The sequence below is a fragment of the Pan troglodytes genome, chromosome 4 (assembly GCF_028858775.2).
Source record: "Pan troglodytes isolate AG18354 chromosome 4, NHGRI_mPanTro3-v2.0_pri, whole genome shotgun sequence".
Lineage (NCBI taxonomy): Eukaryota > Metazoa > Chordata > Mammalia > Primates > Hominidae > Pan > Pan troglodytes.
This window is the reverse complement of record NC_072402.2, coordinates 173,851,435-173,879,284: the sequence shown is the minus strand read 5'-3', so window position 1 is coordinate 173,879,284 and position 27,850 is coordinate 173,851,435. Positions and strand designations below refer to the sequence as shown.

The following is a 27,850-nucleotide window of genomic DNA, read 5'->3' as shown; positions in this document are numbered from 1 at the left end:
GCTGTTAATACATCTGTTCTTAGATTATAGCCCTGTGCATTGTCTTTGAGTTCCTGTTATACACTGGTAGACTGAACTAAATCTTAAATTCTTCTAGATTCCTCCCATCTTTTCTTCCATGAAATTAGTAAAAACAGGAACTGCTCTGTTCCTGAAATCCTAAAAGCTAAAACTAGATAAATTTTAAGGGGCAAGTCTCATGGCTGATGATGGGTCACACAGAAAGTTCACCAAACCATCCAGTGCCATAACCAGACATTCAAAACTGAAAACCAGGACAATAACTTGACATTTTCATGCTGCAGACAGCTTTTCCCTAGATGTTAGAACAAGACTACATAATCAGACTCCTACTCCTCTTAATCCTACCTTTTTCACTTGGCAGGATAACGGTGTAATTGAAATTTCACAATCAGCAGCTTCTGTTGGTAACTTGACAGAAACTGGTTTAAGGGATCGTTTAGTCCATCTAGTGGGTGACCTTGGCAACATCCCTAATACAACTGTTGCTCTCTCTCTGCTTTAATTCCACCCAGTCATGGGATCCTAGATGATAAAATTGGTCTATATTATCTATTAGTTAAATAAGGAAATTTCTGTGCTGTTGCTAATACTTTATGCTGTAACTAGATAATGGCCTTTGGGAAAGTTGAGACCCATATATGCAAAATAAGAAAACAGGCCACACAGTTACAAAAGGTGTCACCTAGTTCTCCGTGGTCATTTGATTTATTCAATTGATTCAAAGGTTTAATTGAACCTTGAATCCTAGGTTCATGGCTGAAAACTATTACACAAACCGAGATTATCATTTTACTTTCTATTTTTCTTTTTAAACTTCGTAGCTATTACTTGTTAAAATTCTGCCAAACTACAATGCCTGACAGAATAATGCTGGCCCAGCACTTTGAGGTGATAGGAAACACCTATGGAACTGATAAAATTAAACTTAATAATGAACCCCAGGTAAACTTAGCTTGAGAGCTACTCCCTCCAAACCTCCCTTGTTGCTCAAACGTGGCTAAAAGAGTTTTGACACTGACTCCTACTTGTCAATGACTCCCTACAACATGGAATGAGACCAACAATCCAGGATAGGTCCATCCTGGCACTGAGGGATATCAAAACTGAACTATTTCCAGGCACAGTGGCTCATGCCTGTAATCCCAGAACTTCGGGAGGCTGAGGCGGGTGGATCACTGGAGGTCAGGAGTTAGAGACTAGGCTGGCCAACATTGCAAAACTCCGTCTCTACTAAAAATACAAAAAAATTCTCGAGGAGTATCTTTAGAAGAGCAACCCTAAGATGCATAATCGTCATATTCACCAAGTTGAAATGAAGGAAAAAATATTAAGGGCAGCCAGAGAGAAAGGTCGGGTTACCCACAAAGGGAAGTCCATCAGACTAACAGTGGATCTCTGAAGAAACCCTACAAACCAGAAGAGAGTGGGGGCCAATATTCAACATTCTTAAGAAAATAATTTTCAACCCAGAATTTCATATCCAGCCAGACTATGCTTCATAAGTGAAGGAGAAATAAAATCCTTTACAGACAGGCAAATGCTGAGAGATTTTGTCATCACCAGGCCTGCCTTACAAGAGCTCCTGAAGGAAGCACTAAATATGGAAAGGAAAAACCGGTACCAGCCACTGCAAAAACATACCAAATTGTTTTTGTTTTGTTTTGTTTTTGAGGTAGAGTCTCGCTCGCTCTGTCGCCAGGCTGGAGTGCAGTGGCATGATCTTGGCTTGCTATAATCTCCGCCTCCCAGGTTCAAGCCATTCTCCTGCCTCAGCCTCCCGAGTAGCTGGGACTACAGCAGTGTGCCATCACACCTAGCTAATTTGTGTATTTTTAGTAGAGACAGGGTTTCACCATGTTGCCCAGGATGGTCTCGATCTCCTGACCTTGTGATCTGCCCACCTCGGCCTCCCAAAGTGCTGAGATTATAGGGGTGAGCCACCATGCCTTTACAAACATACCAAATTGTAAAGACCATCAACACTATGAAGAAACTGCATCAACTAATGGGCAAAACAACCAGCTAGCATCATAATGACAAGATCAAATTCACACATAATATTAATCTTAAAAACGGGCTAAATGCCCCAATTAAAAGACTCAGACTGGCAAATTGGATAAAGAGTCAAGACCCATTGGTGTGCTGTATTCAGGAGACCCATCTCATGCAAAGACACACATAGGCTCAAAATAAAGGGATGGAGGAATAAATTACCAAGCAAATGGAAAGCAAAAAAAAAAAAAAAAGGGTTGCAATGCTAGTCTCTGATAAAACAGACTTTAAACCAACAAAGATCAAAAAAGACAAAGAAGGGCATTACATAATGGTAAAGGGATTAATGCAACAAGAAGCGCTAACTATCCTAAATATATATGCACCCCAATACAGGAGCATCCAGATTCATAAAGCAAGTTCTTACAGACCTACAAAGAGACTTAAGACTCCCACACAAAAAAACTGGGAGATTTTAACACCCACTGTCAATATCAGACAGATCAACAAGACAGAAAATTAACAAGGATATTCAGGACTTGAACTCAGGTCTGGAACAAGTGGACCTAATAGACATCTACAGAGCTCTCCACCCCAAATCAACAGAATATGCATTCTTCTCAGCACCACATCTCACTTATTCTAAAATTGGCCACATAATTGGAAGTAAAACACTCCTCAGTAAATGCAAGAGAACGGAAATCATAACAGTCTCTCAGACCACAGTGCAATCAAATTAGAACTCAGGATTAAGAAACTCACTCAAAATTGCACAACTACATGGAAACTGAACAACCTGCTCCTGAATAACTACTGGGTAAATAACGACATTAAGGCAGAAATAAATAATTCTTTGAAACCAATGAGAACAAAGACACAATGTACCAGAATCTCTGGGACACAGCTAAAGCAGTGTTTAGAGGGAAATTTCTAGCACTAAATGCCCACAGGAAAAAGCCGGAAAGATCTAAAATTGATACCCTAACATCACAATTAAAAGAACTAGAGAAGCAAGAGCTAACAAATTCAAAAGCTAGCAGAAGGCAAGAAATAACTAAGATCAGGGTAGAACTGAAGGAGATAAGAGACATGAAAAACCCTTCAAAAAATCAATGAATTCAGGAGCTGGTTTTTGTTTTTTTTTTTGAGACGGAATCTCGCTCTGTTGCTCAGGCTGGAGTGCAGTGGCATGATCTCAGCTCACTGCAAGCTCCACCTCCCGGGTTCACACCATTCTCCCGCCTCAGCCTCCTGAGTAGCTGGGACTACAGATGCCCACCACCATGGCCAGCTAATTTTGTTTTTGTATTTTTAGTAGAGATGGGGTTTCACCATGTTAGCCAGGATGGTCTCGATCTCCTGACCTTGTGATATGCCTACCTCAGCCTTCCAAAGTACTGGGATTACAGGCGTGAGCCACCATGTCTGGCCAGGAGCTGTTTTTTTGAAAAGATTAACAAAACAGATAGACCACTAGCCAGACTAATAAAGAAGAAAAGAGAGAAGAATCAAATAGACACAATAAAAAATAATAAAGGGGATATCGCCACTGATCCCACAGAAATACAAAGTACCATCAGAGAAGACTATACACACCTCTATGCAAATAAACCAGAAAATCTAGAAGAAATGGATAATGTCCTGGACACATACACCCTCCCAAGACTAAACCAGGAAGAAGTTGAATCCCTGAATACACCAATAACAAGTTCTGAAATTGAGGCAGTAATTAATAGCCTACCAACCAAAAAAAGCCCAGGACCAGACGGATTCACAGCCAAATTCTACTAGAGGCACAAAGAGGAGCTGGTACCATTCCTTCTGAAATGATTCCAAACAATAGAAAATGAGGGACTCCTCCCTAACTCGTTTTATGAGGCCAGCATCATCCTGATACCAAAACCTGGCAAAGACACAACAGAAAAAAAAATTTCAGGCCATTATCTCTGATGAACATCGATGCAAAAATCCTCAATAAAATACTGGCAAACCAAATCCAGCAGCACATCAAAAAGCTTATCCACCACGATCAAATTGGCTTCATCCCTGGGATGCAAGGCTAGATCAACATATGCAAATCGAGAATGTCGATCAGCGGCGGCGCCGCAGCCATGGAGGGAGGCGGCGGCGGCGGCTCGGGTGGCTGCGCTGGGAGGCGGCGGTGAGAGGCTCGCACGCCTCCAGCCCGGCCCCGGCCCCCCGGGACGGAGAGCCGAGCAGCCCCGGCTCTGGGCTACGGACTATGGGCGAATAGCTCTGACCACCCGGCGAAGCATGCCGCCTGCCTTGGCCTCCCAAAGTGCCGAGATTGCAGCCTCTGCCCGGCCGCCACCCCGTCTGGGAAGTGAGGAGCGTCTCTGCATGGCCGCCCATCATCTGGGACATGAGGAGCCCCTCTGCCTGGCTACCCAGTCTGGAAAGTGAGGAGCATCTCTGCCCGGCCGCCATCCCATCTAGGAAGTGAGGAGCGCCTCTTCCCGGCCACCATCCCATCTAGGAAGTGAGGAGCGTCTCTGCCCAGCCGCCCATCGTCTGAGATGTGGGGAGCGCCTCTGCCCCGCCGCCCCATCTGGGAAGTGAGGAGTGCCTCTACCCGGCCGCGACCCCGTCTGGGAGGTGAGGAGCGTCTCTGCCCAGCCGCCCCGTCTGAGAGGTGAGGAGACCCTCCGCCTGGCAACCACCCCATATGAGAAGTGAGGAGCCCCTCCGCCCGGCAGCCACCCCGTCTGGGAAGTGAGGAGCGTCTCTGCCCGGCAGCCACCCCATCCAGGAGGGAGGTGGGGGTCAGCCCCCACCAGGCCAGCCGCCCCGTCCGGGAGGGAGGTGGGGGGGTCAGCCCCCCACTTGGCCAGCCACCCCGTCCGGGAGGGAGGTGGGGGGGGTCAGCCCCCTGCCCGGCCAGCCGCCCCGTCTGGGAGGTGAGGGGCGCCTCTGCCTGGCCGCCCCTACTGGGAAGTGAGGAGCCCCTCTGCCCAGCCAGCCGCCCCATCCGGGAAGGAGGTGGGGGGGGGTCAGCCCCCCACCCGGCCAGCCACCCCGTCCGGGAGGGAGGTGGGGGGGTCAGCCCCCCGCCTGGCCAGCCGCCCCATCCGGGAGGGAGGTGGGGGAGTCAGCCCCCCGCCCGGCCAGTCGCCCCGTCCGGGAGGGAGGTGGGGGAGTCAGCCCCCCGTCCGGCCAGTCGCCCCGTCCGGGAGGGAGGTGGGGGGGTCAGCCCCCCGCCAGGCCAGCCGCCCCGACCGGGAGGGAGGTGGGGGGGTCAGCCCCCCGCCCGGCCAGCCGCCCCGTCCAGGAGGTGAGGGGCGCCTCTGCCCGGCCGCCCCTACTGGGAAGTGAGGAGCCCCTCTGCCCGGCCAGCCGCCCCATCCAGGAGGGAGGTGGGGGGGTCAGCCCCCTGCCCGGCCAGCCGCCCCATCCGGGAGGTGACGGGCGCCTCTGCCCGGCCGCCCCTACTGGGAAGTGAGAAGCCCCTCTGCCCGGCCAGCCGCCCCGTCCGGGAGGGAGGTGGGGGCGTCAGCCCCCCGCCAGGCCAACCGCCCCGACCGGGAGGGAGGTGGGGGGGGTCAGCCCCCCGCCTGGCCAGCCGCCCCGTCCAGGAGGTGAGGGGCTCCTCTGCCCGGCCGCCCCTACTGGGAAGTGAGGACCCCCTCTGCCTGGCCAGCCGCCCCGTCCGGGAGGGAGGTGGGGGGGTCAGCCCCCCTGCCCGGACAGCCGCCCCGTCCGGGAGGTGAGGGGCGCCTCTGCCCGGCCGCCCCTACTGGGAAGTGAGGAGCCCCTCTGCCCGGCCAGCCGCCCGGTCCGGGAAGGAGGTGGGGGGGTCAGCCCCCCGCCCGGCCAGCCGCCCCATCCGGGAGGGAGGTGGGGGGGTCAGCCCCCCGCCTGGCCAGCTGCCCTGTCCGGGAGGGAGGTGGGGGGTTCAGCCCCCCGCCCGGCCAGCTGCCCCGTCCGGGAGGTGAGGGACGCCTCTGCCCGGCCGCCCCTACTGGGAAGTGAGGAGCCCTCTGCCTGGCCAGCCGCCCCGTCTGGGAGGGAGGTGGGGGGGTCAGCCCCCCACCCGGCCAGCCGCCCGGTCCGGGAGATGAGGGGCACCTCTGCCCGGCTGCCCCTACTGGGAAGTGAGGAGCCCCTCTGCCCGGCCACCGCCCCGTCTGGGAGGTGTACCCGGCAGCTCATTGGGAATGGGCCATGATGACAATGGCGGTTTTGTGGAATAGAAGTGGGGGAAAGGCGGGGAAGGGATTGAGAGATCGGATGGTTGCCATGTCTGTGTAGAGGGAGGTAGACACGGGAGACTTTTCGTTTTGTTCTGTACTAGGAAAAATTCTTCTGCCTTGTGATCCTGTTGATCGGTGACCTTACCCCCAACTCTGTGCTCTCTGAAACATGTGCTGTGTCCACTCAGGGTTAAATGGATTAAGGGTGGTGCAAGATGTGCTTTGTTAAACAGATGCTTGAAGGGAGCATGCTCGTTAAGAGTCATCGCCACTCCCTAATCTCAAGTACCCAGGGACACAAACACTATGGAAGGCCGCAGGGTCCTCTGCACAGGAAAACCAGAGACCTTTGTTCACTTGTTTATCTGCTGACCCTCCCTCCACTATTGTCCTATGACCCTGCCAAATCCCCCTCTGTGAGAAACACCCAAGAATGATCAATAAAAATAAATAAATTAAAAAATAATAATAATAAAAAAATAAAAGGACAACAACAACAACAACAAAAAAACATACGCAAATCAATAAACATAATCCATCGACAGAACCAATGACAGAAACCACATGATTATCTCAATAGATGCAGAAAAGGCCTTTGATAGAATTCAACACCACTTCATGCTAAAAACTCTCCATAAACTAGGTGTTGATGAAACGTATCTCAAAATAATAAGAGCTATTTATGACAAACCCACAGCCAATATCATACTGAATGGGTAAAAGCTGGAAGCATTCCCTTTGAAAACCAGCACAAGACAAGGATGCCCTGTCTCACCACTCCTATTCAACATAGTATTGGAAGTTCTGGCCAGGGGAATCAGGCAAGAGAAAGAAATAAAGGGTATTCAAATAGGAAGAGAGGAAGTCAAACTGTCTCTGTTTGCAGATGACATGATTGTATATTTAGAAACACTATCGTCTCAGCCTAAAATCTCCTTAAGCTGATAAGCAACTTCAGCAAAGTCTCAGGATACAAAATCAATGTGCAAAAGTCACAAGCATTCCTATACACCAATAATAGACAAACAGAGAGCCAAATCATGAGCAAGCTCCCATTCATAATTGCTACAAAGGGAATAGAATACCTAGGAATACAACTTACAAGGGATGTGAAGGACCTCTTCAAGGAGAACTACAAACCACTGCTCAACGAAATAAAAGAGGACACAAACAAATGGAAAAACATTCCATGCTCATGGATAGGAAGAATCAATATCATGAAAATGGCCATACTGCCCTAAGTAATTTATAGATTCAATGCTATCCCCATCAAGCTGCCACTGACTTTCTTCACAGAATTAGAAAAAACTACTTTAAAGTTCATAAGGAACCAAAAAAGAGCCCATATAGCCAAGGCAATCCTAAGCCGAAAGAACAAAGCTGGAGGCATCACACTACCTGACTTCAAACTATACTACAAGGCTACAGTAACCAAAACAGGATGGTACTGGTACCAAAACAGATATATAGACCAACGGAACAGAACAAAGGCCTCAGAAATAATGCCACACATCTACAACCATCTGATCGTTGACAAATCTGACAAAAACAAGCAATGGGGAAAGAATTCCCTACTTAATAAATGGTGTTGGGAAAACTGGCTAGCCATATGCAGAAAACTGAAACTGGGCCCCTTCCTTACACCTTATACAAAAATTAACTGAAGATGGATTAAAGACTTAAATGTAAAACCTAAAACCATAAAAACCCTAGAAGAAAACCTAGGCAATACCATTCAGGACATAGGCATGGGCAAAGACTTCATGACTAAAACACCAAAAGCAATGGCAACAAAAGCCAAAATTGACAAATGGATCTGATTAAACTAAAGAGCTTCTGCATAGCAAAAGAAACTATCATCAGAGTGAACAGGTAACCTACAGAATGGGAGAAAATCTTTGTAATCTATCCATCTGACAAAGGGCTAATATCCAGAATCTACAAGGAACTTACACAAATTTACAAGAAAAAAACAAACAACCCCATCAAAAAGTGGGCAAAGGATATAAACAGACACTTCTTAAAAGAAGACATTTACGCGGCCCACAAACATATGAAAAAAAGCTCATCATCACTGGTCATTAGAGAAATGCAAATCAAAAGCACAATGATACACTATCTCACACCAGTTAGAATGGCAATCATTAAAAAGTCAGGAACCAACAGATGCTGGAGAGGATGTGGAGAAATAGGAACACTTTAATCTGTTGGCGGGAGTGTAAATTAGTTCAACCATTGTGGAAGACAGTGTGGTGATTCCTCAAGGATCTAGAACCAGAAATACCATTTGACCCAGCAATCTCATTACTGGGTATATACCCAAAGGATTATAAATCATTCTACTATAAAGACACATGCACATGTATGTTTATTGCAGCACTATTCACAATAGCAAAGACTTGGAACCAACCCAAATGCTCATCAATGATAGACGCATAAAGAAAATGTGGCACATATACACCATGGAATACTATGCAGCCATAAAAAAGGATAAGTTCATGTCCTTTGGAGGGACATGGATGAAGCTGGAAACCATCATTCTCAGCAAACTAACACAGGAACAGAAAACCAAACACTGCATGTTCTCACATATAAGTGGAAGTTGAACAATGAGAACACATGGACACAGGGATGGGAACATCACACACTGGGACCTGTTGGGGGGTGGGGGCTAGGGGAGGGATAGCATTAGGAGAAATACCTAAGGTAGATGATGGGTTGATGAGTGCAGCAGCCTGATGGGTTGATGAGTGCAGCAGCCACCATGGCATGTGTATACCTATGTAACAAACCTGCACATTCTGCACATGTATCCCAGAACTTAAAGAATAATAATAATAATAAATAAAAAATTAGCTAGGCATGGTGGCGCTTGCCTGTAATCCCAGCTACTCAGGAGGCTGAGTGGGAGAATCACTTGAACCCGGGAAGTGGAGGTTGCAGTGAGCCAAGATCACTTTGCCTGGGTGGCAGAGTGAGACTCCATCTCAAGACAGACAAACAAACAACACACACACACACACACACACACACACACACACACCCCTGAACTATTATACAAGCTGACTGGCAATGTTTTTGGGAAAACATCTTGATCAAATGAGGGAAATGTGAGTTGTCAGTATCAAAATGGAGTCACTTGGCCAGGCGTGGTGGCTCATGCCTGTAATCCCAACACTTTGGGAGGTCGAGGTGGGTGGATCACAAGGTCAGCAGTTCGAGACCAGCCTGGCCAATATGGTGAAACCCCGTCTCTACTAAAAATACAAAAAAATTAGCCAGGTGTAGTGGCACATGCCTGTAATCCCAGCTACTCAGGAGGCTGAGGCAGGAGAATTGCTTGAATCCGGGAGGTGGAGGTTGCAGTGACCCGAGATCGTGCCACTGCACTCCAGCCTGGGTGACAGAGCGAGACTCGTCTCAAAAAAAAAAAAAAAAAAAAAACCTTGACAAGTAGAGCTAGGGAAGGCCATGAAGGGAGGATTATTATGCACAAATGCCTGATAAGTACCACAAAAGGCTCTGCAAAAACCACAACCTTACAGAAAAAAATACTTCCATGAGGACATCTGCCCAGCAACTGCCTGCTCGACCTTGGACTGGAGCCACCCTTGTTATTAATCCTTGCAGATAACGATAATTATCTCAAAACAATTATGTAATCCTCCTCATTTTTCCTTTAAAAGCTTTTGCCTTCCTTTACCTCCCTGAATACACACATAGTTTATTATGGCTCACACACTCTGGTTGCAATGCCATTCCTGAATAAATATCACTTTCTTTTTAGATAGTCGCTGTCTGTTATTTAGGTTGACATAAGCATGACAACTAAGAAATCATAAAGAAAAGGAGTGGTAGAATTGACTACATAAAAATGTAAAACTTCTGTAATTAAAAAAACAAAATCGAAAGTTGAAAGAAAATTGTAACATGTATGACAGGAGGCTATATTAGTTTCCTAGTAAAAATTACCAGAAACTAGGTGGATTTAAGCAACAGAAATTTATCCCCTCACAGTCCTGGAGGCTAAAGGTCTGAAATCAAGGTGTCTACAGAGCCACGTTCTCTTGAAGGCTCCAGGGAAGAATCTGTTTCATGCCTTTGTCTTAGCTCCTGATGTCGCCAGCAGTCCTCGGTGTTCCTTGGCTTGCAGCTGCATAACTTCGGTTTCTGCTTCCACTGTCACATGGCATTCTTCCCCTGTGTCTTCACATGTTCTTCTCATAAGGACAGTAGTCATGTTGTATTAAGGGTTCACTCTACTCGGCACAACCTCATCTTCACTGATTATATCTGCCAATGACCCTATTTCTAAATAAGGTCACAATCTGAGGTAGTGGGGGGTTAGAACTTCAGCACATCTTTTTAGGAGATACAGTTCCACCTATACCAATCTTTAATATATAAGTAGATTTAAAAATGAGTAAGAAATGTTGGCCGGGTGCGGTGGCTCATGCCTGTAATCCCAGCACTTTGGGAGGCCGAGGCGGGTGGATCACTTGAGGTCAGGAGTTTGAGACCAGCCTGACCAACATGGTAAAACCCCGTCTCTACTAAAAATACAAAATTAGCTGGGCATGGTGGCACATGCCTGTAATCCCAGCTGCTTGGGAGTCTGAGGCAGGATAATCGCTTGAGCCAGGTAGGTGGAGGTTGCAGTGAGCTGAGATTGCACCATTGCACTCCAGCCTGGGCAACAAGAGTGAAACTCCCTCTCAAAAAAAAAAAAAAAAAAAAGAAACATTATAACACCGCAACAGAAAAATGGGCAAAAGACAAGCATAGGGAATTCGCACACATACCCTATGTGTTTCCAGTAAACATAAGCAAGATGTCTGGCTGTACTATATGTGAGCACACTCCTTTATCTCCAACCTCACTAGCTGCTCTTCCTCCCTTGGGCTATGCACTATGGTGTTCCCTTGGGCTAGGTTCTGGATGTTCTTCCTCTTGTCACCTCAACCTAGATGATTTTATCCAGGTCAATGACTTCACTATAACCTATGCACTAACAAGACTAAATTTGTATCTCTAGTCAGGACTTTTCTTCAGAGCTCTAAACTCAGTACAAATGTTATACTTGGCATCTCCAGTTGGCTATTCCACAGGCATCGTTAAGTTTTATACCTTCAAAACAGAACTCTTGAATCTTTCCTCTAACGCTGTTCCTCCCAAGTCTGCTTCATTTCAATGCATGACACCAACATGCATTCAGTTGCTCAAGCCAGAACTCAGGGCATCCTTCTTAATTCCTTCCTTTCCCTTGTTATCCACATCCAAGTTATCAGGACCTGTTGATTTTATTTACTAAATATCTACATCCCTCCACTCTCCCAGTCTGTACCACCACTCCAGTCCAGGCTACAGTTATTTCTGACCTGGACTACTACAGCCAACCTTCTAACTGATCTCCCTAATTTCACTCTTCCCCTCTTACAGTAGGGTGACTACACTTCTGCTTTGTTTGGGACAGTTCCAGTTTTCACCTGTTGCTTGACATCCTGGTCCAGTTAGCATCCCTTTTCATTTGCAAAAGTTTCCCAATTGGATGATAAATTATATGGTCTCCCTACCTTACCATCTTTTCTTTTCACAGTAGCTAAAGTCATCTCTAAAAAATGTAAATCAAGGCTAGGTGCAGTGGCTCACGCCTGTAATCCCAGCACTTTGGGAGGCCGAGGCGGGAGGATCATGAGGTCAGGAGATCTAGACCATCCTGGCCAACATGGTGAAACCCCGTCTCTACTAAAATACAAAAAATTAGTCAAGCGTGGTGGTGCGCTTGTAGTCCCGGCTACTCGGGAGGCTGAGTTGGGGGAAACTGCTTGAACCTGGGAAGTGGAGGTTGCAATGAGCCGAGATCGCACCACTGCACTACAGCCTGGGCAACGCAACAGAGCAAGACTCCATCTCCAAAAAAAAAAAAAGTAAATCAAATCATGTCACTGTCCTGCTTAAACCTTCAAAGATTTCTTACTGTATTACAATAAAATCCAAATCCCTTATTGTGGTCTCCAAAGCCCTATAACCTAACCTACCTACTTCTCATCTCTTCTGACTCTGTCCATCAGTTGTTACACTGCAGCCTCACTGGCTTTCCATTCTTCCAGTAAGTCATGCTCATTCCCGCCTCCAGACTTTTGGTTTTGTTGTTCCCTTTGACAATGCCTTATTCATCTAGATCTTATAACTAATTTGTTGTCATTTTAGTCTCAGGTCAAATATTAACTCTTCAGAGAGGCCTTCTCTGAAAACACAATCAAATGTTCCCAATCCCACCAAAGTTACTATTATACTGTTCTCTTATTTGTTAGTTTGTTTACTGCCTATCTTTCCACAGTAGAATGTAGTTCCATTATCATCTTGTTCACCTCTGGTCCCCAGGGTTACAGCATATGCTCAATAAATATTTATTGAATAAATGAATCATAATAAAAAAATAATGACATCTTATGGAATCTGGCTATCAAACAGCAAAGATGAAAAGAACAAAAATACCGTATTTTTTTCCCTAACACTCTGTATTATCACCTGACATTACATTTATAGTGTTGTTTACTATTTGTGTCCCCTCAGTAAAATGAAATCTCCATGAGGGCAGGGACTTGGTTTTCATAGATGTATTCCCAGCACCTCTAAGAGTGCCCGGTATATAATAAGTGTTCAATAAATATTTATGGAATAATGTAACAATACCTAGGGGTGACTAGGCAGCAGAGAAAGGGATATGATTGGCCATACACCACTGGTAAGAATATTAATGCACAATTTCTGTAGGAAATTTGGCAATACAGTTGATTCGTGAACAACACAGGTTTGAACTGCATGGGTCCACTTACAAGAGAGTTTTTTTCAATAAATATATTGGAAAATTTTTTGGCGATTTATAACAATTTGGAAAACTCACAGATGAACTCCACAGCCTATAAAAATTGAAAAAAACTAAGAAAAAGATATGTCCTGAATGCATAAAATATATGTAGATACTAGCCTATTTTATCCATTTACTACCATAAAATCAACACAAATCTATTATACAAAGTTAAACTTTATCAAAATTTATGCACACAATCACTTACTGACCATAGATGGTGACATCTGCAGTTGACAGAAATGTAAAGATGCAATATTAACTCACAACTGCATATTTTTAAATTTATTATTTTTTTCTTTTTAATTTGTATCACAACTGCATAAAATTTACCATAGACTACACTGTGCTACTCTGATAATAATGTCCTACTACCACAGACATCTGCTGCTGCTGTGGTGGGCTCAAGTGTTGTGAGGATCCACTTAAAACGCCACGTGACACTAATCAATTTCTGCACTACTTCCCAGTAAACTGTGTATCACGGTAACAAGTGTTCTCTCCTGGGTTTTTTTCCACATATACTTGTTTAATCATGTGTAGGGTAATATCGTAAACCTTGAATAACACCATGAAACCCATACAAAGTGCTACTAGTGATGCTGGATGTGCTCTCAAGAAACAGAGAAAAGTCATGACATAAGAAAAGCTGAATTGCTTGAGATGTACCGTAGATAGAGGTCTGCAGCTGTGGTTGTCCCCTATTTCAGACAGATGATTTATCTTGTAAACAGACGATGTAAACCTACGGTATTGACAAATGCAGTATAGTACTGTAAATGTATTTTATCTTCCTTATGATCTTAACATTTTTCTCTTGCTTACTTTATCGTAAGAGTCCATATAACATACAAAACATGAGTTAACTGCTTATGTTACTGGTAAGGCTTCCAGTCAACAGTAGGCCACTGGTAGTTAAGTTTTCGAGGAGTCAAATGTTACATGTAAATTTTCAACTGCACGTGGGGGTTAGCAACCCTAATCCCCGTGTTATTCAAGGGTTAGCTACATATAAAGTAGGGCACACCTTTTGACTCAGCAATCTAACTTCTAAGAGGAACTTAATAAACAAATGAACAAGAGTACAAAGATTATGAGGGAATTTTTCACTGGGTTCTTAGAGAAAATTTAGAAACGAAGGCATAATATCCATTAAGAGGAGGTCATAAAAACATGTATGGGGAGGACACATAGGTATGTATGTATGCACATGTGTGTATGCAAGTAAACATTTACATAGACATACATCAAAATGTTAACATTGGTTATCTTTGGATAGTGAGATTACGGGCAATTTTAATTTTCTTCTTTATACATTTATAAAAATTGCATAATAAGATCAACAAAATTAACCATCTGAAAATGTTCTGTTTTTATAAGTAAAAAAACGAAAAACAAAAAACCCCAAACGAAAAAGCCATGATAAACACAGAAACACACCTCATCGACTCAGTGAAGACTAAAGCCCAGGTTAAGAATCAAGAGTTCAGAAATGTCAACTTCAGTATTAGACATGGCTTTCTCAAGTTCAAGCAAGTTACTTCCCCTTAGTCAATATTTATTAAAAAAAAAAAAAAGAAAGATGTAAAAGTTGCTTCTTTTATTTCATTGCCTGTGAAGCTCAAGAGGGACAGGCCTGGGCTTAGAAACAACACAAAAAGTGGCAAAAGCTATCATTTATATGAGATCCTTTCCTTGCATTTGTCTCATTAAAAATTTAAAACCATCCTGCTAGGTAGGCATTAATGTTCTCAGGCTCAAAAGCTGAGAGTTGACAGAACTTTCCAAAACTCAAATAGTTGCTATGTTGGAGATATTGATTCAGAAGTCTCTCTGACCTCAGAGCCTTCGGGAAAAGCTACAGAGAAAAGGGCACTTTTAGACTTTATAACCTTGCAAGTCTCTCAATGCCTCTGATCTTTTACATGGTTATCATACCACTCTTATCTAATTTGCAAAAAAGATAAAACGAGAATAAGCTTGGAGCTTTTAGAGAGCTGGAATAAATATCTGGAGAAGCACGATTTAAATTGGGTACTGCTCTCTGGAACTTGCCCCTCATTTCGATTCAACTCAAAGGCTCAAGATCAAAATGCTTGCTTGAGTGGTCACAAGTGAGGGAAGCAGTGAGAGAGTACGCCCATGTACGTGTGTGAAAGACCACGAAAGACTGAGATAAGCATGGCATCTGACCACTGAAGAAGGAAGCTGGACCAGAATGAGGGAAAATGGACAACACTTGGGAGGAAAGGAAGCAGGTGGGAAGGACAAAGTTAAACAGGTAGTGAGAGAAGAGGCCATAGGAATGAGGAGGAACTAGGAGGAAAGAAGTATTTTTTCCCTTCCACCTTTTTTCTCTCTCTACTCTTTTCCTTGATGATCTCAGTCACTATTAGGCCTTCAATACTCCTTTCTGTTTGCATGATTGCCAAATATCTCCATTCTTGCCTTTTCTCCAACTACTGAGCTGACCACATCCATCTACATTTCCTATTAACACTGTAAATCCAACAGGTCCAACCTGAATTCAGCATCTCCTTCATCTCAAGCCTGCTGCTACTTTTATATGCACTTCTCTTATACTTATCAAACATCCATCTAAACCATTCTCTCTCCCCATATTCTTTCAATCGTTCCTTCATCCAACAAATATTTATTGTGCATCTATTATGTCCGATACATTCAGCCACAGCCCTAGATATATCCATTCACTCATGAAGTCGGGTCATTTCTATCTTGGAAATCTCTTCTCTCACTACCTCATGAGCTGCCTAACTCAACTAAATTTGTCTCTAAGACGTCCTGAGAACCCCTCTTGCTTGAAAAATAATATATATTAACTAGTTTTGCATGCTATTCATTCTATAGTGATCATCTAGCACTTGGCACTGTACCTCGGGCACAGAAGGGGTTCCCAATGGAGGTTTAGGGACTGTAAACCAGCTAGAAAGGGAACAGGGGCAGCAGAAGCTAGGAAACGTCTTGAACGAGTATTTGCATAGGAAGCATGGTAAACCGTATGATCTATACACATAACATCAGCTTGACAATCCTTGTGTTTCCGGGGGATGGCTCTGGGAGGCTGGGGAGATCGCTGGAAGCCTTCTGAGAGAAAGCTCCACCTCCCACCGCTTGAGTAGGTCCTCAATAACCACCTGATGAATGTATCACCTTCTGAGGGGACCATGGATATTGTGTTCGCCGTTGTATCCCCAGCCCCCACAACATCTGGGCCCATAGTAGGGATTCAATAAACATCTATGCAGGATTCTCCAAAGGCAAATATTCACCACCTCATGAACGACAAAGACGAAGGGGTTCTGAGGGAAAGAGAAATAGTGCGCGCGGTTTCCTTCCCTATTCCTTCAGGGCTTGGTACAGGGTAAGTGCCAAGGAAATGAATCGCCCTCCTGTACAACTCCAAAATCGGGCCCCTCGCTCTGCAGTCAGGCCCTGGAGCGCGGCCACCATCTGGCCCAGGCCCGCGCTTCCCTCCCTCCCAGCCTGGGCTCCTGTTACCTCCCTGCACACATCTGTGCCCACCACAGGCCAAAGAATTACGCGCTCCCGCTTTCCTGCATCGGCCCGGCCAGTACACCCGAGCCCCCACGTCCCGCCGAGGCTCCGAGGACGCCCGCGGCCCCGGCCTGAGACCCCCCAGCCCCTGCAGCAGGCGCGCCAGGAGCTCGTCCATGTGCTCGGCCGCTTTCCAGCCGCAGTCCTCTCGGGCTTCAGCGCTGAGCCTGGGAGGCCCGGCCTCCCCGGTCCCTGCCCGGGTCCCTGCCCCGGCCCCTGCCCCGGCCCGCCGCGCTCCCCGGGGCCCGAGAGGCCCGGAAGGAGGCAAGGCGGGAAGTGGCTGCAGCTGTGAGGCGCCAGGGGCGGGAAGCGGGCGGCGGGCCCAGCCGAGGGTCGCGAAGACGCGCGCCCCCAAACGAGGCGACGCTCACTCACCACGGTCCGGCGGGGCAGCGCGCCGGAGGTTCGCGACAGGGCCCGGCGCAGCCTCCGCGACCGGCCCGGGCGGGCGCCCCCGGAGCTCTCAGAGCCGCTGTCGTCCGAGATCACGATGAAATCCTCCATGGCTGCGGGCCCCGACCGAGCCAGCGCGCGGGCGGCCGGAGACCCAGGCAGTGGCGGCGGCGGCGACAACTTCGGTTCCTGCTTCTGAGGTGGCGGCGGCGGCAGCGGCGGCGGCGGGGGCGGGGGTGGCGGGGGCGGCGGGGGCGGCGGCGGCGGCGGCGGCTACAACCCGGGCCATCACCACGCCGGCCCCGCCCCGCCGGGCCGCCAAGCCCCGCCCACCGGCGGCGGGCGGCTGGGGTCAGGGCCGGGGTCGCTGTGCTTCGTGGCGGCGCGGGTCCTCCGTTTCCCAGGAGGAAAAAAAAAAAAGAAAAATGGAGTCGCAGCCGGCTTCGGCAGGTGTTGGGGCCGGGCGTGCGAGACGCCGAGGCCGCGGGGACTTCCCCACCTGCTTCCAACCGACGAAAGCGTGAAGTGAGGCGCGCCCAGTCCCACCCTGCCCAGGTGTGAAGCGCCTCCCGGACTGAGAGGGCCTTGACTGAGGGGCAGGGAGAGAGGTCCTGGCCCCCGAGTGACCGAGGGTAGGTGTCCTGGCCCCCGAGTGACCGAAGGTAGGTGTCCTGGCTTCTGGCCGAGCTAGGGGAGAGAGAGAGACCCCACTTTTTGGTGCACACGCCCATGTGTATCTGTAGGATAAATGCCTAAAAGCGGACTTAATGGGGCAAAGGCCATGTTTTTGTAGTTTTGATAAATGATGCCAGATTACCCTCCTAAATTGTACCAGTTTTGCGATTTCACCAACAATATGTGTCTCTCAGGAGTTTAAACTGAGATTTAGAGCAGGGGTGTCCAATCTTTTGGCTTCCCCAGGAAGAATTGTGTTGGGCCATACATAAAATACACTAGTGATAGCTGATGACCTAAAGGAAAAGAGTTGCGAAAAAAAAAATCTTTTAATGTTAAACAGGGAGTTAAACAAGTTTGACGTAGACAGTTGTTCAGTTGGTATCAGGATCAGAAGCTGAAAAGGTGCACAAAAGAAGCCATGAAGTAGCAGAGGCCATGAATAATTAGATGTTGTGAATAAGCAGAAGTTATAAAGGTGAAAAAGGTTGTCCCCAGTAGAGGAATCGGTGGGTAGTTGGCTGGTTGGTTGGTTGTAGGGCAGGACCATTAAAATCAAGATAGGACCTATTGGTACACTAAATGTGGGGTATTGACAAAATCCTGCTGCTCAGGCTCCAGCAGTTTTGCAAAATATGTTAACAGATCCAAAGAATAATGTGTTTAATAGGAGGGGAATTTGTTCCTAAAGGAATGGTTATCAGGTGCTCTCCAAGCACTGTCTAATGCAGTGTTTTTCCCACTTTAGTGAGCATCAGAATCCCCTAGAGTGTTTGTTAAAACAGATTGCGGCCGGGTGCGGCGGCTCACGCCTGTAATCTCAGCACTCTGGGAGGCCGAGGCGGGTGGATCACTTGAGGTCAGGAGTTCGAGACCAGCCTGGCCCACCTCGTCTCTACTAAAAATACAAAAATTAGCTGGGCATGGTGGCAGGCGCCTGTAATCCCAGCTACTTGGGAAGCTGAGGCAGGAGAATTGCTTGAACCCGGGAGGCGGAGGTTGCAGTGAGCCGAGATCGCGCCATTGCACTCCAGCCTGGGGGACAGAGCAAGGCTCCATCTCAAAAAAACAAAAACAAAAAACTCAACAAAACACAGATTGCTGGGTTACTGGTATGGTTTGGATCTGTGTCCCCACCCAAGTCTCATGTTGAATTGTAATCCCCAATATTAGAGGTGGGGACTGGTGGGAGGTGATTGGATCATGGGGGTGGTTTCTTATGAATGGTTTAGTACCATCCCTTTGGTACTGTCCTTGTGATAGCGAGTTCTCTTGAGATCTGGTTGTTTAAAAGTGTGTGGCACCTCCCACCTCGCCCCTTTCCCCATGTGGTGTCCACTCCCCCTTCGCCTTCCGTCTTGATAGTAAGGTTCTTGAGACCTCCCCAGAAGCAGATGCTACTATGCTTCCTGTACTGCTTGCACAACCGTGAGCCAATTAAACCCCTTTTCTTTATAAATTACTCAGTCTCAGGCATTTCTTTATAGCAATTCGAGAATGAACTAACAATCACACATCAGATTTTCTGATTGAGAAAAAGAATTTTGGGGGTGGGGCCCTGAAATTTGCATTTCTAACAAGTGCCCAGGTGATGTGGATGCTGCTAGTCTGGGGACCACACTGTGAGAACCACTGGTCTGGTGGACGGGGAGTTTATGCCCAGCAGATTTCAGACATTCTGGTCCAATGGGTGAAGTCACCCTTGTGAAAGGATTCATTAAGTTGTCTTCATCTAAAGCTATTAAACATTTAGGGTTGTGATCTCTCACACCTGTAATCCCAGCACTTTGGGAGGCCGAGTTGGGAGAATAGCTTGAGGCCAGGAGTTTGAGACTAGCCTGGGCAATATAGCAAGACCCTGTCTCTACAAAAATAAAAACAAATTAGCCAGGTGTGGTAGTGCATGCCTGTGGTCCTAGCTACTCAGGCAGCTGAGGCAGGAGGATCCCTTGAGCCCAGGAATTGGAGGCTGCAGTGAGCTATGATACTGCCCGTGCACTCCAGTCGGGGCAATAGGGTGCGACCCTGTCTCAATAAAACAAAACGAAACAAAATACACAACCATTTGGTGTGTCTGACTACCTGCTTGCTGAAACACTGTCTTCTGTAGGTTTCTGTGATGCTGTGCTTCTCTCACCACTTTTTTTTAGTCTCCTTAGCTGACTCCTACTCCTCTACTCACTCCTTAAACTCTTGATGTCCCTTAGAGTCCTGACATTGGCCACCTTTACACACGGGACCTCTTCCCTCTACAATCTCAACTATTCCCTGGCTTCAGTGATTGGTTTTATGCCAATGGCTGCCACGAGTTTATCTCAGCCCAGTGCTGTCCTTAAAACTCCAGTTGTATACATCCAAACATCTGCTGAAGCTCGTAGGCCTCTCAGGTTGAATAAGTCTAAAGCCAAACTCACCTTTATGCTCCCCACACCCACAAAAAAGCCTGCTCTCTTCGTGTGTCTTATGGTGATGGCTCCACCAGCCAGCAATTGCTGAAGTGAAAAACCTGAGCATTGCACTTGGTTTCTCCCCTTTCCTCAACAAGTCCTGTCTGTTTTACCTCCTAAACATCTCCTGCATCCCTCTGCTTCTTTTGGCCTCTGCTGCTGATTCTAGCCAAGCTCTGGCCTGCTCTACTGTGGCAAGACACAAGAGTGTTCAGATTGTTTCTTTCTCATCAGCCATCCTGCCTGAAATACAGGAAACTCAGGACCCCTGGTGGTATAATATGAGAACAGCTTAAAAGTACCCTGCCCTTACTTGGCAACCCAGGTGGGATGAATACTGGCTGTGAAGTTGCCCTCCTTAAAACTATAAGTAATGTCACTTATGTTTCCTTGGCCATCCTGGATTTGTCTTGAAGTGTGCCGTTTACCCAAGACTTCCAAAGTGATTGTATGTTTTTCAGAAATTTGTGTATTTTTTTTAAGTTGACACTTTTTCATGGACTCACTCCCCCCAAACCATACATTAGTCTCATGTAAATTGAGAGGCTAATGTAGTATTTTATGCATCCAGTGAATACTGTATTTGGTGAGTACCTGCTAGATGCTAGGCTTATGTTAGGGGTCGGGGATAAAGCAGTGAGCAGGACAGCTATTGCCTCTGTTCTCAAAGAGCTTAGCAGTTAAGGAGGTATCACTAGTTGGTTAATGAAGAAAAAATTGTTTCTTTTCTTTTAAAATAATTTTTAATGAAAAATTCATACATGAGAAAATGTGTGAAGATGCAAATCAAAACCACATTGAGATCCTACTTTATACCCATTTAGGATGGCTATTTTTTTAAAAAACAGAAAACAAATTTGGGAAGGATATGGAGAAACGAACCACTGTGCGTTGCTGGTGGGAATGTAAAATGGAGAAGCAGCTGTGAAAAATAGTTTGGCAGTTTCTCAAAAAGTTAGATGTAGAATTACTGTATGATTCAACAATTCTACTCCTAGATATTTGCCCAGAAAAACTGAAAACGGGACTCAAACAGGTACTCGTCTGCAAATCTTCACAGCAGCATTATTTCTAATAGCCGAAATGTAGAAACAAGTCTTTCTCAGCAGATGAATGGATTAAAAAAAAGTGGTATATACATATAATACAATAATATATTCAGCCATGAAAAGGAATTAAATTCTGATAACATGTCACATGGATGAACCTTGAGAATATTATGCTAAGTGAAATAAGCCAGATACAAAAGGACAAATATTATACAATTCCATGTTTATGAAGTACCTAGAATAGGCAAATTCACAGAGACAGATAATGGAATAATGGTTTTCAGGGGTTGGGGAAGGGGAGAATGGGGAGTTATTGTTTAATGGGTATTGAGTTTCAGCTTGGGATGACAAAGAGTTCTGGAAATGGATGGTGGTGATGGTTGCACAACTTTGTGAATGAACTAATGCCACCGAATTGTATATTTAACATGGTTATAATGGTAAATTTTGTGTTACGTCTATTTTACCAAAATAGAACACACTATGTGCATGGTTTTCTTTTATAAAATTTAAAAGCATTACAGACAAGGCTAAAGGCCCCTTTTGCCACCTCCCCTATCCAGATTCGCAATTCCCCCTTTTCAGTGCTGTTATGTTTATTCCTCTAGAGCTGCTTCTGTGTATTTACCTGAATTCATGTGTACTTACTAAAATTAAATACATTTTTAGCTTTATCGAATAACATATCTGCTCTGGTATAGAGTTGTTTATTTTTGAGACGAAGTCTCACTCTATCACCCAGGCTGCAGTGCAGTGGCACGATCTTGGCTCACCACAACCTCCGCCTCCTGGGTTCAAGCGATTCTCATGCCTCAGCCTCCCGAGTAGCTGGGAGTAGCTGGGCATGCACGCCACCATGCCCGGCTAATTTTTGTATTTTTTTTTTTCAGTAGAGACGGGGTTTCACTGTGTTGACCAGTCTGGTCTTGAACTCCTGACCTCGTGATCCGCCTGCCTTGGCCTCCCAAAGTGCTGGGATTACAGGCGTGAGCCACCGCACGCAGCCTGCTATTGAGATTTGAAACCATCATTTGTGGTAAAAACATTCTAAATACAAAGCTTCCTGCCTTATTAATGGGGATTTTTTTTTTTTTGGTGGTGGTTATTCATCTTTAAAATATTTTTTCTTTTTTCTATTTTTCATTACATGGCAGGGTCAGTGCCTGCAGACCCGCTTTTGTTTATGCTAAAGCCAGCTAGCTCAAGTTTCTCCCTGCTCTAGGGAACATTCTGTCCCTTCTGTGGGATTCCAGGTCTAATCTTCCAGTTTCAGGGCACTCTTAGCTTTTCCACTGGATTGCTTCAGCAGGCGGCCTCTCAGTTTACATAACTTTATTTAAATCATTTTCTTATACTTTCTCCCTGCTTCCTTCCCATCTTCAAATTTGCTGTGATATCAAGGCCTTTGTAAAAATTTTGTTTCATTCCCTATGTTTGAAGAATCCTCATTTGAGAAAGTTAAAGCAATTGAGAATGGTTACGAAGCAGAATGTGTAACTCCATCATATTTTGATAACATCTTTCCAGATATCTCTAAATGGCCGATACTCACATGTGCAAAATTTTTACATAAATGGGATCAGACTATGCATATTGCATCACAGTTGGTTTTCCTAAATTGATATGTCCTTATGGTTTTCTGTGTCAGTGAACATGGATCTATAGTATCCATATTGTCTATTGGCTCATATTTTAAAATAGCGTATTTGCTTTTATATAGAAAACCACAAAGAAGCAAGCAAAAAAATATACCACGTTCTCCCATTCTTGGTATCCCTCATTGAACAGTTTGTAAAACTAAAAGAAACATCTTGTGAGTTCAGTAAATTCTTGCTACCAAATGAAAGTGCTACAAAATGAAAAGTGAAAGTTGAAAGCCACCCTCTCTTTCCTAGTTCTTCTTCCTAACACTAAATACCTTTATTAGTTTCTTGTAAATCCTTCAAAACATACTTACTTACTACACATACTTATCTGTTCTAACACACCCTAAAAAAATCACACTGTACAGTTATTTACTTTGCTTTTTTTAATTTATCATGGGCATTATTTCCTAACTGCAGGGTAAACATATCTGTCACTTTTTAACAGCTTACATTAAAAAGTCATTTGTTAGGCTGTGCCATAATTTATTTAATTGGTTTTCTATCATGGATATTTTGGTTGTTTCTAGGGTTTTTGTGTATTTTTGTTATTACTATTACCAATTATGTTATAACAACATCTTTGAGCTTCTAAGAAGTCTTGCCAGCATATCTGCAGGGAAATTCTTTTTTTTTTTTGAGACGGAGTCTCATTCTGTCACCCAGCCTGGAGTGCAGTGGCACCATCTCGGCTCACTGCAAGCTCTGCCTCCCGAGCTCACACCATTCTCCTGCCTCAGCCTCCCGAGTAGCTGGGATTACAGGCGCCCGCCACCACGCCCGGCTAATTTTTTTTGGTATTTTTAGTAGAGACGGGCTTTCATCCTGTTAGCCAGGATGGTCTCGATCTCCTGACCTCGTGATCTGCCTGCCTTGGCCTCCCAAAGTGCTGGGATTACAGGCGTAAGCGACCGCACCCGGCCCGGGAAATTCTTAAGCATGGGGGACTGGGTTAGAAGATGTGTGCTTTACATATTGATAGAAATTACCAAATTGTCATCCAGAAAGGTTGCACCAAATAACGTATCAACAAAAGCACTTGAGAGTGCTTATTTCCCCAAATTCTTCAAGCACTGGTTATCAGACTTTTTAGTTGTTGCCAATCAAATAATTTAAGGTTGGTGTCTTGTCCTGATCGCCTTTACTTCATTATGAGTGAAGTTATGACACTTTTAAAGTGCTCATTGGCTATTTGTAGCTTTTTCTTTAAACTGTGTTCATATACATTGACTTTTTTCTCGTATGCTGTTCATCTTTTTCAGTAACAGTGAAATCTATATGAATAGCTAACATTTACAAAGTATTACATTGCTTGCATATTCAACAAGACACCAAATAATGAACATTTAGGATGTTTACAGTATTATCTTGCTGCTTTAAACATTCTTGCACATGCATCTTTATACTCTGGACCAGATATCTATCTGTTTAAGTTAAATTTCTGGAAGTGGAATTGCTGATTTAAAGTTGAATTATTTGTCCAAATGTTCCAAATAGCATTGTGTGATAGGGGAATGGTCCAAGTGAGGAAGTAGGAAAGAAAGGAACTAAACAGTTACTCCCAATTGCAAGGCCAGTCAGCTCTAAATTAGAGTTTAGTTAGCAGGCTAATTGATGATATCATCCTACCTGCTTTCATCAATAAGCTTTGTAAAATCCTAACTCTCTTTCTCTATTTGAGTGCCCAGACCTCCTGGGAGTCTGCAAATTCTAGGGTTAAAAAAAAAAAAAAGAAAAAGTAATTTTGTAATTTTCAGGTGAGCAATAGTATTAAAAATTATAAGCACATTCTGAATCATTTTATGACCATACAACTCCAACATTGGCTTTATATTTCTGTTTATAGTTGCCTGCATTGGTGCATAATGTTTTTGTCTTTTTTTTTCGAGATGGATCTTGCTCTGTCCCCCAGGCTGGAGTGCAGTGGCGCCATCTCGGCTCACTGCAAGCTCCGCCTCCCTGGTTCACGCCATTCTCCTGTCTCAGCCTCCCAAGTAGCTGGGACTACAGGTGCTCGCCACCACGCCTGGCTCATTTTTTGTATTTTTAGCAGAGACAGGGTTTTACCGTGTTAGCCAGGATGGTCTCGATCTCCTGACCTCGTGATCCGCCTGCCTTGGCCTCCCAAAGTGCTGGGATTACAGGCGTTAGCCACCGCGCCTGGCCAGGTGCATAATGTTTTAAGGCACTATGGTAGTTCATGAATTTTAACTAAGTGGAGGGACGTAGTGGGAGAATTGAGCCAGTTTACTCATGGGGCAGGTGGACTCCAGGGCAAGCAGAGCTCAAAAGAACCTGGGCAAAAGCAATCCTTTAAATTAGAAGAATGTAGGAAATGATTTGAGGGAGGATGAGTTGAACAAATCCTGTCTTTGTACAACTTGTTCATTAGCAGCAAGTGTAGTAGGAAACAATGACATTGTTTTACATTTCTGATTTGAGTAATAATTGGATTAGGACACCAATTCAAGCCAAATTGCATTAATGACCACAATGTCCACCTTAGTTTTACAGGAGTTACTGGGTAACTGCATAAAACCAGGCATTCCAGGATTGTTTGGAGGTGGTTTTGACCAAGTATGAGGTCTACCTTGAGGTAGCAAAGAACTGAAGTTATTAACACCATTTTGTACAGAATAATTATCTGAACATTTTCTGCATTCATGTTATTGACAAAATCAAATAGACAAAAGTTGGTGTGCTCTCATGTTTTGTTCTAATATGCATTTAATTAATAACAATATATAAAATGCTATTTTTTCTTTGTTCCAATGTTACTTTCTTGTGAAAAAAGACATCCAAGACAAAAATCTACTCCTCACATTAAGTTGTCCTTTGTCCTAGTTACCATTGCATATTCAGTTTCACATATTTTAACAATATTGTGGCTAGACTTTGGATTTATACATTTCACTTAGCATACTGTGAATATTTTCCAATTTTGCAAATCTGTTTGTTATCTCCCTTTATGCTCTTCTTATACATTCTTTGTTGACCACCATCGTGACCACCATCACCAGGCAAATGTTGTTTGCCCAGGTATGTAAGCCTGTACATATTTCTCCATAATCATGTAAGCCTCTCCAAAGATACACAGACACATGTACACCACATAGAAATATATAAAATATATGTTAGAGATTGTGAATTTGTCATTTGCTTTTACTAAAGTGAGATCATAAACTATATTTCTTAACCACTTTTTTTTTGCTTAATTCATCCGGACAGCCACCAGATCAATACACTACAGATCCTACTTGTTTTAAATAGTGACATAGTTATTCCTACTGTAGAGGTACATGTTTATTTACTTTTTCCCCATCGATGGTCATTCAAGCTGTTTTCATGTTTTTTGTCATTACAGTGTCACAGTAAGTCTCAGATTCGACCTTACATTGTTAGGACTAGGATCACTAGATCAAAGGGTATGTATATTTTTGGTTTTAGTGTATAAGGCCATGTTACTTACTTTAAAAGGTTGTAGGTCATATCACCCAGTATCAATGTGTGGACCTTATTTGGATCTCAGTTCAAACAAAATAGAAAAAGTATGACATTTACAAGACAGTTGGAAATTTGAACACAGGGTCAGGTGTGGTGGCTCATGCCTGTAATCCCAGGTCCTGGGGAGGCTGAGGTAGGAAGATCACTTGAGCCCAGGAGATCGAGGCTGCAGTGAGCTATGATCGTGCTACTGCGCTCCAGCCTGGGCAGGGAGCAAGACCCCGTCTCTTAAAAAAAAATTTGAACACTGCGTAGATGTTTCACTAAATTAAGGACTTTTTGGTTTTCTATTTTTAGATGTAATAATGGTCAAGAGACATTCTGAAATATTTATGGATAAAATAATTTGCTTCAGAAAGGTATCGGGGAGAGACAAGTGGATGGAAACGGATAAAATCAATGGCCTTGAATTGACAATTGTTGGAGCTGGTATAATGAGAGTCCATTATACCACTGTCTTCCTTTTAGATATGTTAGAAATTCTCCACAATAATAATTTTATAAAGCTGTAATAATTCACCCTATATTATCAATGTATGAGAAAAATGATTACCTTACATTTCCCTTGGTAATGGGTGTTACTACTTTTATTTTTGTCAATCTGATGTGTGCAAAGAGGTATTTGCTGCTATAGTTTGTATTTACCTTACTGCTAGTGAGATTGATTATCTTGAGAAAGTGTAACACTTCCTTTTTGGCAGCTAGGAGTCAGGTTATGGTGTTCCCAAACAAACATAAAGAATACTTTCTAGAATATAAATGGGATATAGACAAGGCTACTGCATGACCATGTCTGGAACAAAATAGAGAAAAGCCATTTTGCAACCATGGAAACAATAAAACATTCTCCATTTCTAACTGGAGTGACTGCTGCTCATTTACCAATGACGACTGTAGTCTTACCTGAGTCCTACTTCCTAGATTAGAATTAATATATCCCAGCCACTGCATTGCCCTAACTTATTAACAACCCTCAACTCACAGCTAATCCTCACTTCTCCAGCTTTTCTTGAAATAACCTAGTACAAGCCCAAATCCTATGAGAAGCCCCTTTCAATTCCTTGTTGAGACCTCTACAGTTCCTTTGGAGTGCTTTCCCCGCTCCTGCAGCAAGGTAAATAAACCAAACTATTTTCTACTATAGAAATGTTCCTGATGGCCTTCAGTCAGTGGGCTTTAAAACAATCTTTTTAAAGTTTGTCAATTTGGATTTCTTCTTCTTTGGAACATTTTCCCAATTCAGTGGGTAGTTTTGAAATTTTTCCTTTTGTCTGAGAGTCAGTTTCATTTTTACCTACCCTACTCTTCAAAAATATTTTTCTGGTCAGGTGTGGTAGCTGTAATCCCAGCAGTTAGGGAGGCCGAGGTGGGTGGATCACCTGAGGTTAGGAGTTCAAGACTAGCCTGGCTAACGTGGTGAAACCTCGTCTCTACTAAAAATACAAAAATACAAAAATTAGCTGGG

General features: G+C 44.6%; 2 protein-coding genes across 7 annotated transcripts in view; one reads left to right on the top strand and one right to left on the bottom strand.

The window, feature by feature from the left end:
* Positions 1 to 17,179, bottom strand: part of SIMC1 (SUMO interacting motifs containing 1) — a 102,990-nt gene extending 85,811 nt beyond the window's left edge. For 2 of the 4 annotated variants that reach the window (XM_016954259.4, XM_016954260.4), the window contains exon 1: positions 17,050 to 17,179. In XM_016954259.4, coding sequence (XP_016809748.1) covers positions 17,050 to 17,178 — 129 coding nt within the window. In that variant the 5' untranslated portion in view covers position 17,179. The remainder of the gene's footprint in view (positions 1 to 17,049) is intronic. The other 2 variants (XM_016954261.4, XM_063810865.1) reach the window with 2 other exon arrangements.
* A 19-nt stretch (positions 17,180 to 17,198) lies between these two features.
* Positions 17,199 to 27,850, top strand: part of LOC107966375 (uncharacterized) — a 91,830-nt gene continuing 81,178 nt past the window's right edge. The window contains exon 1 of one of the 3 annotated variants that reach the window (XM_063810887.1): positions 17,199 to 17,267. The gene's annotated coding sequence lies outside the window, so the exon portion shown is untranslated. Of the gene's footprint in view, positions 17,268 to 17,394; positions 17,730 to 27,850 lie in introns of those variants that run through there. The other 2 variants (XM_063810876.1, XM_063810886.1) reach the window with 2 other exon arrangements.